Source organism: Dermochelys coriacea, chromosome 5 (genome assembly GCF_009764565.3).
Source record: "Dermochelys coriacea isolate rDerCor1 chromosome 5, rDerCor1.pri.v4, whole genome shotgun sequence".
NCBI lineage: Eukaryota > Metazoa > Chordata > Testudines > Dermochelyidae > Dermochelys > Dermochelys coriacea.
Window position 1 is genome coordinate 77,430,171 of NC_050072.1, and position 13,280 is coordinate 77,443,450.

Here is a 13,280-nt window from a genome sequence, read left to right on the forward strand (position 1 = left end):
CTGATGCATCCCAAGACCGCATTAGCTTTTTTCATGGCCATATCACATTGGCAGTTCATAGTCATCCTGTGATCAACCAATACTCTGAGGTCCTTCTCCTCCTCTGTTACTTCCAACTGATGTGTCCCAAGCTTATAACAAAAAATTTTGTTATTAATCCCTAAATGCATGACCTTGCACTTTTCACTATTAAATTTCATCCTATTATTATTACTCTAGTTTACAAGGTCATCCAGATCTTCCTGTATGATATCCCAGTCCTTCTCTGTATTGGCAATACCTCCCATCTTTGTGTCATCTGCAAACTTTATTAGCACATTCCCGCTTTTTGTGCTGAGGGAAACTGTAAAAGCCAACAAAACAAACTAATGCAATCTTTCTCATGGAACATGAAAGACTAGCTGGGGATGAATGTGAACAGTTTTAGCTTTCATTTAAAGCAATTAGGGCTGTAGAGAAAACCTTAAATTAAAGCAAGTGTAACTGTAAGCGTATAAGTGGGTGTGGCTCTTCCTCCCTCTCAGGCCCCTTTGCTGATGCCACAGTCTAAGGGCACGTCTACACTGGCAAAGTTACAGCGCTGGCAGTTACAGCGCCGCTCAGAGAGTGCCAAAGGAAAACCGCTCTTGTGTGTTCACACTGACAGCTGCCTGTGCAATAATGTGTTCACACTTGCACTGAGAGTATCAATTCAGGACAAATTGCTTAGAGCAAGATAAACGTTTAGGCAACAAATGACACTCATGCTGCAGTGTTGTCTGGTGCATCATAGCTGGTATAAGTCACTGGTATCCCTCTTTTTCAAGACAGCTGGTGAAGATGGACCACTTTTTCCCCTCCACTCCCATCCCCGCACTGTTTGAATATTGGACAAGTATAGAAAATTATTTAAATCCTCATTTTGCCAGGCTTACAGCCATGGGTTGGTCTTCTGGGAGTTCCAAAAATGATCTAAAGGGACCAAGAAAGTAAATGGCATAACTAGAATTGGATTTGCTAGTCTGTCTTCTGTTAGTTTGTATCACAGCCTTAAAGTCATTTAAACTGGGGAGTAAGGAGGAAGTGGGTAAGGTTGATCGTGTCAATAGATACTGCACAGCTCAAGAATAATTTTCTTGGGTTGTGCAAGTGTACAAATCTGTAACACAAGGTTTTACAGCCTATGATGTAAAGGAAATAGGCTCTAATTACTAACTAGAGGACTTGAACATAAATCATTTATGTTCTATGTTCCTGTAAATGAAAGAATTCATCTGTTTACCTTCCCGCTCTTATTAATGACTCAGTGTTTTACCTTTCCAGATTCTCTCTTCCTGCTTTTACACTACTTATTTAGCCAGGTAATCCTTTTGCTCAGCCTGTGCTGATTGAGATGCTTTTGGAAAGAATTCAGACAGCGTTTTCTGCTTTGCTCCAGATGTTTGCAATAATGTACTACTGAAGTGAATACCAGCGGTAAAAGGATACTTTTTCACAGGAAATAGTTTGCATCTGACACCAACCAATGGCTCCTTGGGGGGTGAGGGGGAGAGGAGGTACAAATTTGTTGGCTGACAGTTAACCAGTAAACAAACACAAGCTTTATAACAAAAGCTTAAATATACCATCTGTAATGATTTATTAAAAGATCAGTGATTGAGTTTTGTATATTAAACTGAACAGTGATACAAAATTACTAAATACTGTTTCATTTTTTTTCAGGATTCACCTAGAAAAGATTGCTCTGCCAAATGTTTTTGCAACCACTACCTTCCATTCAATCCGAACCCTTCTTCTTTTTTTTTTTTAAGAAGGCCAGCTTAAACATTTGTTTTGTAGCTTCTTAGCATGTGCCCAACACAACAATGATCCAATACACTGCGTTTTGTACCTCTTCTCCCCCCTAGGTCTTTAAAAATATTTTTGCAAGATGGTTACAATAGAAAAGATAATATCTTTACTGAACATAAACCTTTTCCCCCCAATAACCATATTTCATCTCCCTTCCACTGCCCTGCCTCATTTATTTCCTGAAGTTATTAGAAGATAATGTTGCATTGTTTTGGCTTAAAAGATCATGTTTTACTTCCACCCTCTCTCCACTGAAGGAGAATGGACAAAATGTATGGGGCCAAATTTCTGAAGTTTAAATTTGTCAGTGGAAACATAATTTGTGCATGCAAAGCATGACTGTGAATGCACATTGAGCAGTTTTGCACTTAGACCAAGTAATAAGATGGCTATCTCACTTGCATGGCCAAAGCCTATTGTTTGTGAAATCAAAGGATTGTTTACAAAACAATGCATGTAAAGTTAGAAGCAGCTTATTAAAATTTGTCTGATAAAAGGAATATGCTCCCTTGTGTTACCAGCACTAATTAATTACTTGTATTTTACTTCTAGTGTTTTAGGAGCAGAGATGCTACCTTATGGAGGTGACTTGAATCCTAACAGCTCCACAACTAATAGTGTGTTGCATTCTACACTTGGAAAAGGTGTAAATCCCATAATTAAACAAGAAAATGCACACAAACAATGCACACAAACTAGTCCCCTAGTGCCTAAGAAAACACAAAACATCTGTGTTTTCTTAGGCACTTAATTGGGACTTAATTGGCATAAAATACTATGGCCTCTTAGGCCACAATTTCAAACATCACAAATTTGACATCTCATACAGGGCGTGGCCTACAGAAAAGCATATGACAGAGAACTAGCAGGGTGTAATCCCAAATACAAAATGTTTGGCTCGTTTGCTATAACAGTTTTGGTTTTAGTATGGAAACCAGTTGAGAACTAGATCTTCAAGGAGGACTTAAGCTTGCTGATCTTGCATTTCTGACTAGCTAGACTTCCAGCTCTGCCTCCCTTTTCTTAGCTACCCCATGCCAACATCTCCAGCCTCCCTGTGATTAGAAAAGCCGTGGCAGCAAGCATCCCAGTCCAGCAGAACTGATAAAATGCATTGGATTGGACTATTTTTGTGATAATGGACATGTGACACTCTACTGGTGAGCCTCAAGAAGTGGGGCATGGAAGTGAGATGCAGGGAGGGCAGGAATGGAATAATGGGGACTTAATAGGATGGGAAGGCCTGAAGGGGAACTTCATAGTAGGGAGATGTAGGAATCATGAGGACAGAAAGCAAGACCACAGGGGAGAGGTAAGAATTCCTGGGACTGGAATCTGAGTTGTAGGTGGGGGAAAGACATTTCATTTTATTGGTTCATTTAAAAAATGGAGAAGTCCTTCACTCTCAAGCTTGTTAACTTAGTAGCAGTGTTAAAAGGAAATTCACTTAAGCATACTTGGCCTAAATCTAGGGAATTGCTGACTAAAACAACATTAACTTTCACACCAAGCTTAAGTCGCATGCCTTGCCAAACATCATTAAACCCAAATTACACCTCCCAGGTGCAGTGTAACCGTACCTTCAGGCTCCACAACAAACTCATTTTAGTTCTTATGCAGAATCCCACTCACAATTTCATCCTTCTAGCCTTAAGGGAAAAAATTGAGAAAGAAGGTTTTTTTTTCTGTCTGAATAATCCGATATAGCCTTTTCCAGCATGCAACTGTCCATGGGAAATGTATCTTAAAATCTGAGGTCTGAGTTTGGGTTGTGCATTTAAGTGGAACTGGATGTGAGCAGTGTGATTGGTTATAAATTAGAATTGAAAGGGTATTTGTTCGGCGCTGAAGAGTCTGAATGTGTTTGGGTAGTAAAATAAGTGAACTGATGTAGAGTGCCTTAAGTGATGATTAACTTTACTGACAGGTAAGGTTGCCTTAACTGATAATTTTCACATATACAGGAAATGAAATGCACTCGAGCAATCTTAGCCCAAACTTACTCAATTTCTTGTGTGTATCCACAAAGCCAGGAATTACATAGCCCTGATTGTTTTCTTTTAAATGGGTAACTTTAGTCTTTTATTATTTCCTAGTTTTGTTGTAATGAGTTGAAATCAAATGGGGAAATTTAAGAGTAACTATTTTTTTCCCATTATGTGATTGAGTCCTCTAACAACATGCAGCCACCTCTGGTCTGACCTTAAACAGCCATTGTAACTATCAGCAATGCTACATATCAATGTTGAAATAAGAATTGAGAGAGAATAACATATCCAGTTAACAATATGAGAAATTCAGTAACCAGAACACAAATTATCCATATTGGAAATATATTAGGACAGATACCACTGTACTTTTGGGGAGTGGAGGAGAACATAACATCAAAATCAGTTTTTACATTTTATTTGGAAGACTTTACTTTCAGCAGCACAATGGCTTTCTAGTAGACTTTCTCCAATTATTCATGACAGATATTCATTATGATGTAATCTTTGTCAGTTCATAAATGATTTGTGAATTGTTCCTGTTTTTTGTAATTATTCTAATTAGCATGTGCTAAACCGGTTTGCATATGAACTATAAGCCATATAGTTTCCCTTTGACTATAAAAAGTGCATGATTGGTTATTACAGAATGCATGTATCCTACATGGTACTGTATGAGCTCCTTGATTCTGTTCTCTTTAAATAGGCAAATGACTAATTGATGAATAACTTGGACAATTCACATTGAAAGTGCAGTACATGTGATGATTTACGCAAAAAATATATAGTGTGATCCATGAACATTTTCACAAATACCAATGACTACCTGAATGTTCTCAAACCATGGATATGACCTTACAAATAACTGCAAATTGGACTTACTGCTTGTATTCATTAATCATTCTCAGTATTATTCAATTGGCTTTACTACTTAGCACAATGCTGAAACAGTGGATCAGCTCAAACTCCAAAGAAAAAATGCCATCTGAGTTATCAAAACAACCTCTTGCAACCTCTTGGTTTTTCTTTAGTGTCCCATCCAAGTACTGATCATACCTAACCCTGCTTAACTGGTGTGCTTTAATGGGATCACAGCTGGCAGTGGTATAGCTGAGTGCCCTGTTCCTTCACTGAGTATTCATTTAATTGTTTTCTGGTATGAAGCACAAAGTGGTGCCAGAATAAAAATCTATGTGTTGAATCTTGAACTTCTTAAGATGTTTTTGCTCAGAGAACTTCCCCAGGTAAATGGAAATTAAAGTTTTTAAGAAAAATAAACTTGGTCCAGGAGGAATCTTCTCCCCTCCACTTTAAGAAATTCATTAAGATTCTCTTCAGAGAGTGTATACAAATAGAGCAGTACTTCTCAAAGAGGTTAATCACTGGAAACCAGGAAACTGTTCTTGCTGTTTTCCCCCATGACATTTGTTTAGTGTGGCTCTTAACTCAAAATCTGAGATTTGAGGTGTAATCCTTAATGGTGAATAGTCCCTCAACTCATAGGGTATCTTTTGGTGTTTGCTGACTGGATAAGCACAATAATCAAGTTTCCAGCGTGAATAGCTCCAGAAAACGAATCTTAAAATTGTTTTCCTAGAGGCTGAGTGTGTGTGCTTAAACCAGCTTGCCTAAATACTTAGGGAAAGTGAATGTAATGTGTGTGAACAAGGCCACCCTGAAATTATTTAAAGATTCTAATGAATGCTTGGAAAACTTTTTTTTTAAAATAGTATTTGCCTAACACTAATAAATCCTTTGAATCAAGCCCTGTGATTTATTTTACGGATAACATTCCCAGTAGCATTTTATCTCCTGAATAAAGACAGCTAGCTTCCCTTGAGTGGTAGGGGAATTGGCTATTCAGCCTGTGTCTATTCCTCATTCCAGCCCCACACCCACTCCAGCCACAGACCTGTTCCCCACCCATTTGTCTGCGTCGGGTGAAATCTGAAATGTTATGCACACACAGAGCTCTGAGCGATGTCGCTTTCTCTTTTCTTTTCTGCTGCGACGATAAAACACCGAAAGCTGCGAGAAATCCCTTCAGAAACGGAAGCACTTAAGATTGCTAAACCAGGTGCAACCCCCTAGGCCGATCTTCGACGCAGGGCTTGGCGCTTTGCCTCTGCCGGCTGTTCTGAGCTGAAGTTGACGATAGAAATTCGTAATACAATTTCCAGTGCCTGGACATGACGTCTTCTTGCAATAAGTGGAGAAACCCCTAGAGGTGACTATCTGATAATCTCTCTCTCTCAGCCCCAGCGAATTAAATGCTGAAGTCAAACAGCAACGTGGGGAGAAAGCTCTGCCCTTAATTGTACCTATTTCATCGAAGCCAGGGGGGGCTATTTTCGTTCGTGTACCCTCTTTCCTCGGTACCTGGCTAAAGGCATAGGTTTTGTTTCTCGAGTTAAAAAGGTTTATTGGTCCTCATGTGCTCACTGACTAAAGACCGAGGTCCCTCCTGCCAATTTGGTGGCCTTTGCAAATCGCCAGCCTCCTCGCTGCTTTTAGGAGAGAAAAGAAAGCCCGCTGGCGTCGGTACAGATGCTGTAGGTCTCTCTCCCTTGTAAAACGAGAGCGGGCTGCAGAGCCGGGGGCCAGGGCAGGAGAACGGGGGCTTCGTGCCCGCAACGAGCGTTCCAGGAGCGGCGGACCCAGAGCGGCTCGTCCTACGTCGGCCGGAGGGAGTTTGGCCAGGCTCTGGCGGTAGGTGCACGTGCTTCGCTTTTCCGGGATATTCCTCCCCCCCCCCCCCCCGGGGGCTGGGAGTTCGCGAAAACTGACCCTGCCCTAACGCGGAGAAGCTCCGGCGGGGTAGCGTGAAAGAGACGAAGGAACCCCTGCCGGTCGCCTGCAAGCGCGCGCCAACCATCCCCACGGCACGCGGTGCCCCCCGCAGAGACTGTGCGCCGCAAGGAGGAGTGGTAGCTGCCGCCTCCGCCTCGCCTGTCTCTTGCGCGCTCGCACCTTCTCCCCCACTGCCCGTATAAAGGGGAATCCGCTGGCCCTGGATAAGGGGGGAGGAAGCGGGCAGATCGCTTGCTCCGGGCGAGTTTGCCCAGAGGAGAAGAAAAAGGGAAAGTTCGTGTCACCCCCCCCCCCCCCCCCCCAGGCTGGAGCGAGCAGACTGGAGCGGTCCTGAAGCGCACGCTCGGGGGCGGTGGGTTTAGGCTAAACCCGCGGCGGGAGGTCGGAGGAGAGCCACGCAGGCTGCCGGGGTGGGCACAGCGGGGGGCGCACGCACGCCTCCCCCCCCCCCCGGCGCTCCCCTTCACTGAGCGACATGCCCTGTGCGTGCGCGGGAGCCTGCTGGGGGGAGGGAGGGAGCCAGGCGCAGGCGCACCGCCCGCCCGTCTGCAGCCCGGGCGCTCTCAGTGCAGATCCCGGGGAGCTGATGGCAGCAGCGCGGCGCAGCCACCCGGCGGGGAGCGGTGCGCGGCGGAGCCCTGAGCCCAAAATGTGCGGGGAGGACGACGGCGGCTGCAGCAGCTCCGGGAGCCCGAGGGCCGGGGCCGGGCACCCGCTGCTTACCCAGCTCTCCTGACCTGCATGCCCCCTCCCCACACATCGCTCCCCCAAAGAATGTCAGCCAAGTCCAAGGGGACCCCCGCCTCCTCCTCGCCACCCCAGGGGCCGCCCGCAGCCTCCAAAGCCAAGGTGAAGGAACAGATCAAGATCATCGTGGAGGATTTGGAGTTAGTCCTGGGGGACCTGAAGGACGTGGCCAAGGAGCTCAAGGAGGTGAGCGGCGGCTGGGGTGTGCGCTGCACCGGAGAGGCGGGGGGCCAGCCCCCCGCTTCCGAGAGGGCGGACGGACCTGCCGGCTCTTCCGGAGCCAGAGCAGCGCACGGGGCTGGGCGCAGGCTGGTTACACGTTGTCTTTGCCAAGGGGAAATCAACTGGTGTCTCGTCCCTGCGCGCGGGGGTGCAGAAAGCCGGGCAGCCCCCGGCGGAGGTGGCTGGCTCGGTGTGTCCCAGTCTGTTGATCCCCGGGCCCTCCAGGGTGCGGTGGAGACGGGAAGGCGCGGAAAAGGCGCAGTTGTTTTTGTGCATGATGAATTCAAGGGAAATCTCTGTCTAGAGGGGGGTTGCCACCCAACAGCGGCTGGGGGGGGGGGCTCTTAGGCACTTGCGTCCAGGGGTCTCCTTCACACCCACTGCCGCGCTCACCGGTTTTCTCTGTGTTTCTGGGGAGGGAGGATTATGACTCTCCAGCCCTTTAAAGCAAAGGGGTCTGTAGGTATTTCCAGCCCCCCCCCCGCCTCCATCCCTGGGGATTCAGATTTACCTTTAGCTATTCTGCGAGGCTTGTGTCCGTCTCTGAGCTGATGCGCCGCTTACGCCCTGACTCCCGGCGTGGTGGTGGTGGTGGTGGTGCCTGGCTGTTGCGGATGCTATGCCCAGGAGATGGGGGCGGACTGTTGAACTTATTACAGCTCCTGCCTTGGAGAAGTGGCCTTCACTGCGCCGGGGTACTGGGCATCTCCGTGGGGGGGGGGGGGGAAGGTTCCCTCTAGTTCCAACGTTTAATTTTGCAATCGTAACCCTGTATTCCTCCTGGAGCTGCCTGACTCTCATTACTCCGGCTGCTGGAAAATGGGGACAGGGAACTGGGGGCTCCCTCAGTTATAAATCTGCTGGGGGCTTTCCCGGTTATTGGGGAAAGGGAAAGGACGAGTCTCTAGCGATCCTGCAAGCATTTATAAAGGTCACTGTAGCAAAGTCTGCATTTTCCTTCTCAGACTTGTATCACAATCCCGAGATGTACATTAGGCAAAATATCTGTTGTTTTTTAGATATCTGGGAATCCATTGTAATGTTTCTCTGGTCAGGGACAAGTGTCAGCTCCTGTAGGTTAATGTGCGGACAGAATGTAATTATCGCGGAGATGTTCTTAAGTTTCAAAATACTGTAGCTAAAATAACATAACTTGGCTGTCCTTTTTGGAGCTTGCCCCACATCTTGATTTTGGTACGCAACTGGTCGGCAGATGGTTGGATTGGATTATGCATTGAAATTCAAGTCCAAAGTTTGTGTGCGTTGCCTGTAATCCTTTATTTGACATTTGTATTAGGCTGTGTTTTTTTGCTCTCAAACATTAGTTTTCTATTTGAACAATATTTTCCAACAAGTTTAGTCAACAGTTTTCTGCCTTCAGAGGCAGTTTTTGATTCAGTGGTGTGTTAACATTTAGATTATATAAATATATGTCCACTAATAACTGATGCAATCTCTATATGAGCATGATTGTAATAATCACAATCCAAGATTTTTCACTCTTTCTAGAAGATGTCTGTAATTTTCCATTTAATGTGCTACCTGTCCTCTGTTTTGTATTCTTTGTAGATGTTTTAAAAACAGAAAAATGTTTCTTGTTCTTACTTGAATAGCAGTTCTTTGAACATTTAAAAATGTTTCTAGAATAATTTGGCTTCTGTTGCTGCCCTAGTACATGTTGTTCAGAACCTACCCTGTGTTCTGCCCCACAAATGTAAATCATTCTGTACATATAATCAGACTGCTGGCTTTCCTCTAGTAAGCAAACAAGATCTCTGTAGTTGGAGGTCAAGTGTCATCATTTACTATGGCATGTTTCATCTAAGCAGATATGTCTGTTCTGGCTCACTGCATCTTTTGAGAGAGAGAACTGGGTTTACCTCTGCCTTATGGGAGGGGGAATGGCTTGTTTGGAACTTCTTTTCCCAGTTAGAAGTGAAACCAAAAGTCTAAAATTCCAGTACTTTTTGGCTGTAACTTGAAAGCTGTGTGGGTGAAAAGGAAGCACTGTTAAAGAGTGGATAGTTTGAGAATATACAAACGCCTCTTCTTATAACAATGATTCTTAATCAGTGCTCCAAAGCTATGCTAAAACCCGTGAATAATAATTTAAGTAACTTTTTTGTAAAGACCCATCATTGTACCACAGTGTACTGACAGGTAAGTGTTGCATATGAAATTATCTATAATATCCTCTTAAAACTTTGGCTTCATAAAAGTTAAATACATCTTGCACTGTAGCTATTTTGAGAAAAGTCTGTGGAAGTTTGCTATGTGACTGCCACATTTATAGTATAGGCTAAATCCACCCCAAGAATTCTTAGCATATCCTGTAATGTACTTTATTTGAACAGGGAGTAACTGAAGATATGCTAAATTAAGAATCTGGCTTTGCAGAGTCTCTATATAGGTTGTGTATAGATATTGCTGTGCATTTGGAAAGACTTTGAAGCATCGTGCATTAAATAAAACTCCAGGCAGTTTATTATTGTATATTAAATATAGACTATAGACATAAAATGCTGGGTTTATAGACAGTGAAATGTTGACTGTGAATTAGTAAACAGTTTTCACAATTTCAAAGCATGATAAATATTAAAACCAAGTACATTTCATTGTGGAACCTGGCAGGGCTATAAACTGTAAGACAAATCTTTTCTTTTTCTATTTGCATTCTAAATCAAATACACAATGTTCTTTTGGAAATGTTTTGGCTAGTCTCCATCTTTACTGCATGTGTGCCACAGTTAGACTCTTCTATATAGTGCCTTTTCTTGTGGTGTTAATGTTCCTCTTCGTACTGTGCCTCACTCCTGAAAAAGAGATCCTGGTAGTCCGAGAATTTGCTATTTTTGCTTTTATTTTTATTTTAAGAAAAATTTCACCATATTGCGATAGGTCATATCTCTTTTGTACTTTTATGGAAATCTACAGCTGCTAAATTGACAAACACAGTGTTTGTTTCTGGCTCAAACATTTGTTTAGGATTGGGATCTTTTATGATATAATTTTTTAAATGGTAGCTGTTAGTTGCATGCATAGTTAATGCATTGTTGAGTTGAAAGATTCAGTGCTTCAGAAGTGAACTCTCTCTCAAAATAATGGGTATGGAGAGTGGATGTGATTACTCCTGTATCCTAGAGTTACATTTGGTTGTGCAGTATTCCACTTAATTTAACTTCTCCCATCTGTTCTTTGCCCTACATGTTTCCTACTGGTCATTTCAGTAGCTATGGCCTTGAAGGTCAGAGAAAGAGAAGGACTCCTGTCGCATTCCAAGGTAGCAACAAGTACAATGGTAGTAATGTCCAATAGTACTGTTTTCTAAATAACTTTGCATTTACAGAATAATGGTCCTGTATTTAATCAGAACCAAATAGTCTGCAGCTGATCTGTCTCTCTCTAGCGTGCGCTCTCTCTCTCTTTCTTTTTTTAGAACAGGTTGATTTTAAACATAAAAGTAGGGCCAAAACTATCTGATGTGACCTGTTAGCCTTTTGTATCCTCTACAGATACTTCCATATGAAATCTTGAGAGCCTAACTACTTGAGAGAGCTTTACATGTTTATCTGGGTAAGGAACACATTTGAGAGAGATGCTCCAGTGTATTAAGAAACAGGCAAAACCTTGCTTAACTTAATTTATTTCAGTGAAATCCAGACACACACGTCTTGAAAATATTAAAATTCCTTTCAAAACAGAAGACAAAATTACATCATCTGTTGTAATGGAGTTATTGTGGCTCTGAAGTTAAACTTTATATAATTTACCATGATTTATTGGTAAGTTTAGACTAAGGCAGCCGCAAAAGACTTAGGAGAATGAAGGAGTGACTGGGAGACTTGTTAGGATGAAATAGTATATGAGACAGTTCTGGTTTGCAGCTGATGTATGTCTAGTCCTTCCATGGGTGCAATTTACTTACTATAAACAGCCATCCTTGTATTGTTGCTAGAAGAAAAAACTATTATGGGTGTGTGTTAATTGCAGCATGTCTTGTACTGGAAGAACGTGCTGTTTAAACTGAGCTGTATGGTTTCTGTTTGTTGAATTTTTTTTTTGGCCCCTTCAGAATATTCACCAACCAATAAGAGTATGCCCTAATGTAGTCCGTTTCAAAAGTTGCCCATCCAGAGTACTGGATGTCAGTCTTTTTTTTTTTTTTTTTTTTTTTTAAAGATTTTTAACACTGGTTCTTGTTCTGCAGATGGAATTTGCCTATTTTCCTGTGAAGCACTTAGATGTTAAGGTAATGGCACTATAAGAATCCATAAAACAATATGTGCTAACTACATTTCTGTCCTCCTGTTTAAAAACTATTTAAGGGATTATTTCCTTTCTGTTTGGTACTTGTGGACGTAGAATGCATACTGTAGCCCAAATGCTGCATTCTCTGTGAGTTCAGTGGGGAAGGAAGGGTTTGTCTTGTATCTGTAATATAGTGTCATTGTTATTTTAAAGGCTCCCCCCTCCTGTATTGATTGCATTAGGGAAATCTCAAATATTGAATCATTTGGTAAATACTTTTATAGAGATGGAAAAACTCATCAACCAGAACGGATTCCTGAAAGTAATTTGTGAAACATTTGCAGAGCTTTTAATTGGCGAATGGATGTGCTTCAACCTTTTATCAAAAGGAAGCAGCTGTTGTAGCCATTGTCAGTGTTCAGTGCAATCCAAAATGGAAGTGTGTGTCTCGCATGAGAACCATAAGCCCTAGTAGCCACTGTTTGAACATGGTGGTTCCTAAGTTTGGAATTTAGAATATTGTTCAGGTGACTGACTCTCATCAGAAATTATGGTTGTAGGACTGAATCAACCCCCGCTCCCTAAATTCCCTGGAAATCTTGGAAAATCCTAATTCATGCATCAAAAGAAATCCTGTCTTCCCCAGTTCCACCTCCCACATTCTGAGCCCTCCCAAAGAGCTCTGTGTTTTAGGTAACTAAAGAATGAATGAATAATTCTTTCCAGCCCTTTCCACAATGTTCAACTTTAATGAAGTTATCAGATAGGAAACTCAGGAGTGAACTGAGCAACAGTTAATGCGCTCCAGGCGATGGTAAAGTTAATAGATAAAACAAATGGCCCAATTCATTACTGAGGTGGCTGCTCTTCTCCTACAATAAGGTTGGTGTGCAGTTCTTGTGGGTGAAATAAACATGTTTATATGGAATATTCGGTATTCACCATCTTTAGGATAGATGTACACAGACATATCATAGCTTCACTCTCAAGAGTCTGTTTCTTAGCTCATGACTATTGCGCACAGCTGGTACTCTAGCTAAGGGAAGATACAGTCCTTCAGGTCAGATCCTGAAATAACAAGCAATGTGCAGCAGCAGGCTATTTACAGAGACTCCCCCTCTAGGATATGGAAGAATGATTGTTGTCTCTCTAATCCTATCGTTCATCCACATCCCTGATGTGTAGGCAGTGACGCCTTCACTGTGTTATGGAATGACATTCCAGCATACAGAGGTCATAGTCGAGGCATGATCAGATGCAACTGCTACAATGGGATTTGGAGAGAAGGGTTCCTTAATCCCCAGCCCTCCACCACTGTTAATATATTATTGGTAGACATGCTCTGAATGGTAGAGTAGCCCATATATCCAGGTCTGATTGATGGAGTGGAAGACTGACGTGTAGCACTGTGTGTTCCTTAGATAGACTGAAACC

General features: G+C 42.9%; 1 protein-coding gene across 3 annotated transcripts in view; it reads left to right on the forward strand.

The window, feature by feature from the left end:
* The first annotated feature begins 5,097 nt into the window (after positions 1-5,097).
* The window catches only part of PRR16 (proline rich 16), a 228,524-nt gene continuing 220,341 nt past the window's right edge, over positions 5,098-13,280 (forward strand). For 2 of the 3 annotated variants that reach the window (XM_043514994.1, XM_043514995.1), the window contains exon 1: positions 5,100-7,562. In XM_043514994.1, coding sequence (XP_043370929.1) covers positions 7,371-7,562 — 192 coding nt within the window. In that variant the 5' untranslated portion in view covers positions 5,100-7,370. Of the gene's footprint in view, positions 7,563-13,280 lie in introns of all 3 variants that reach the window. The other variant, XM_043514996.1, reaches the window with a different exon arrangement.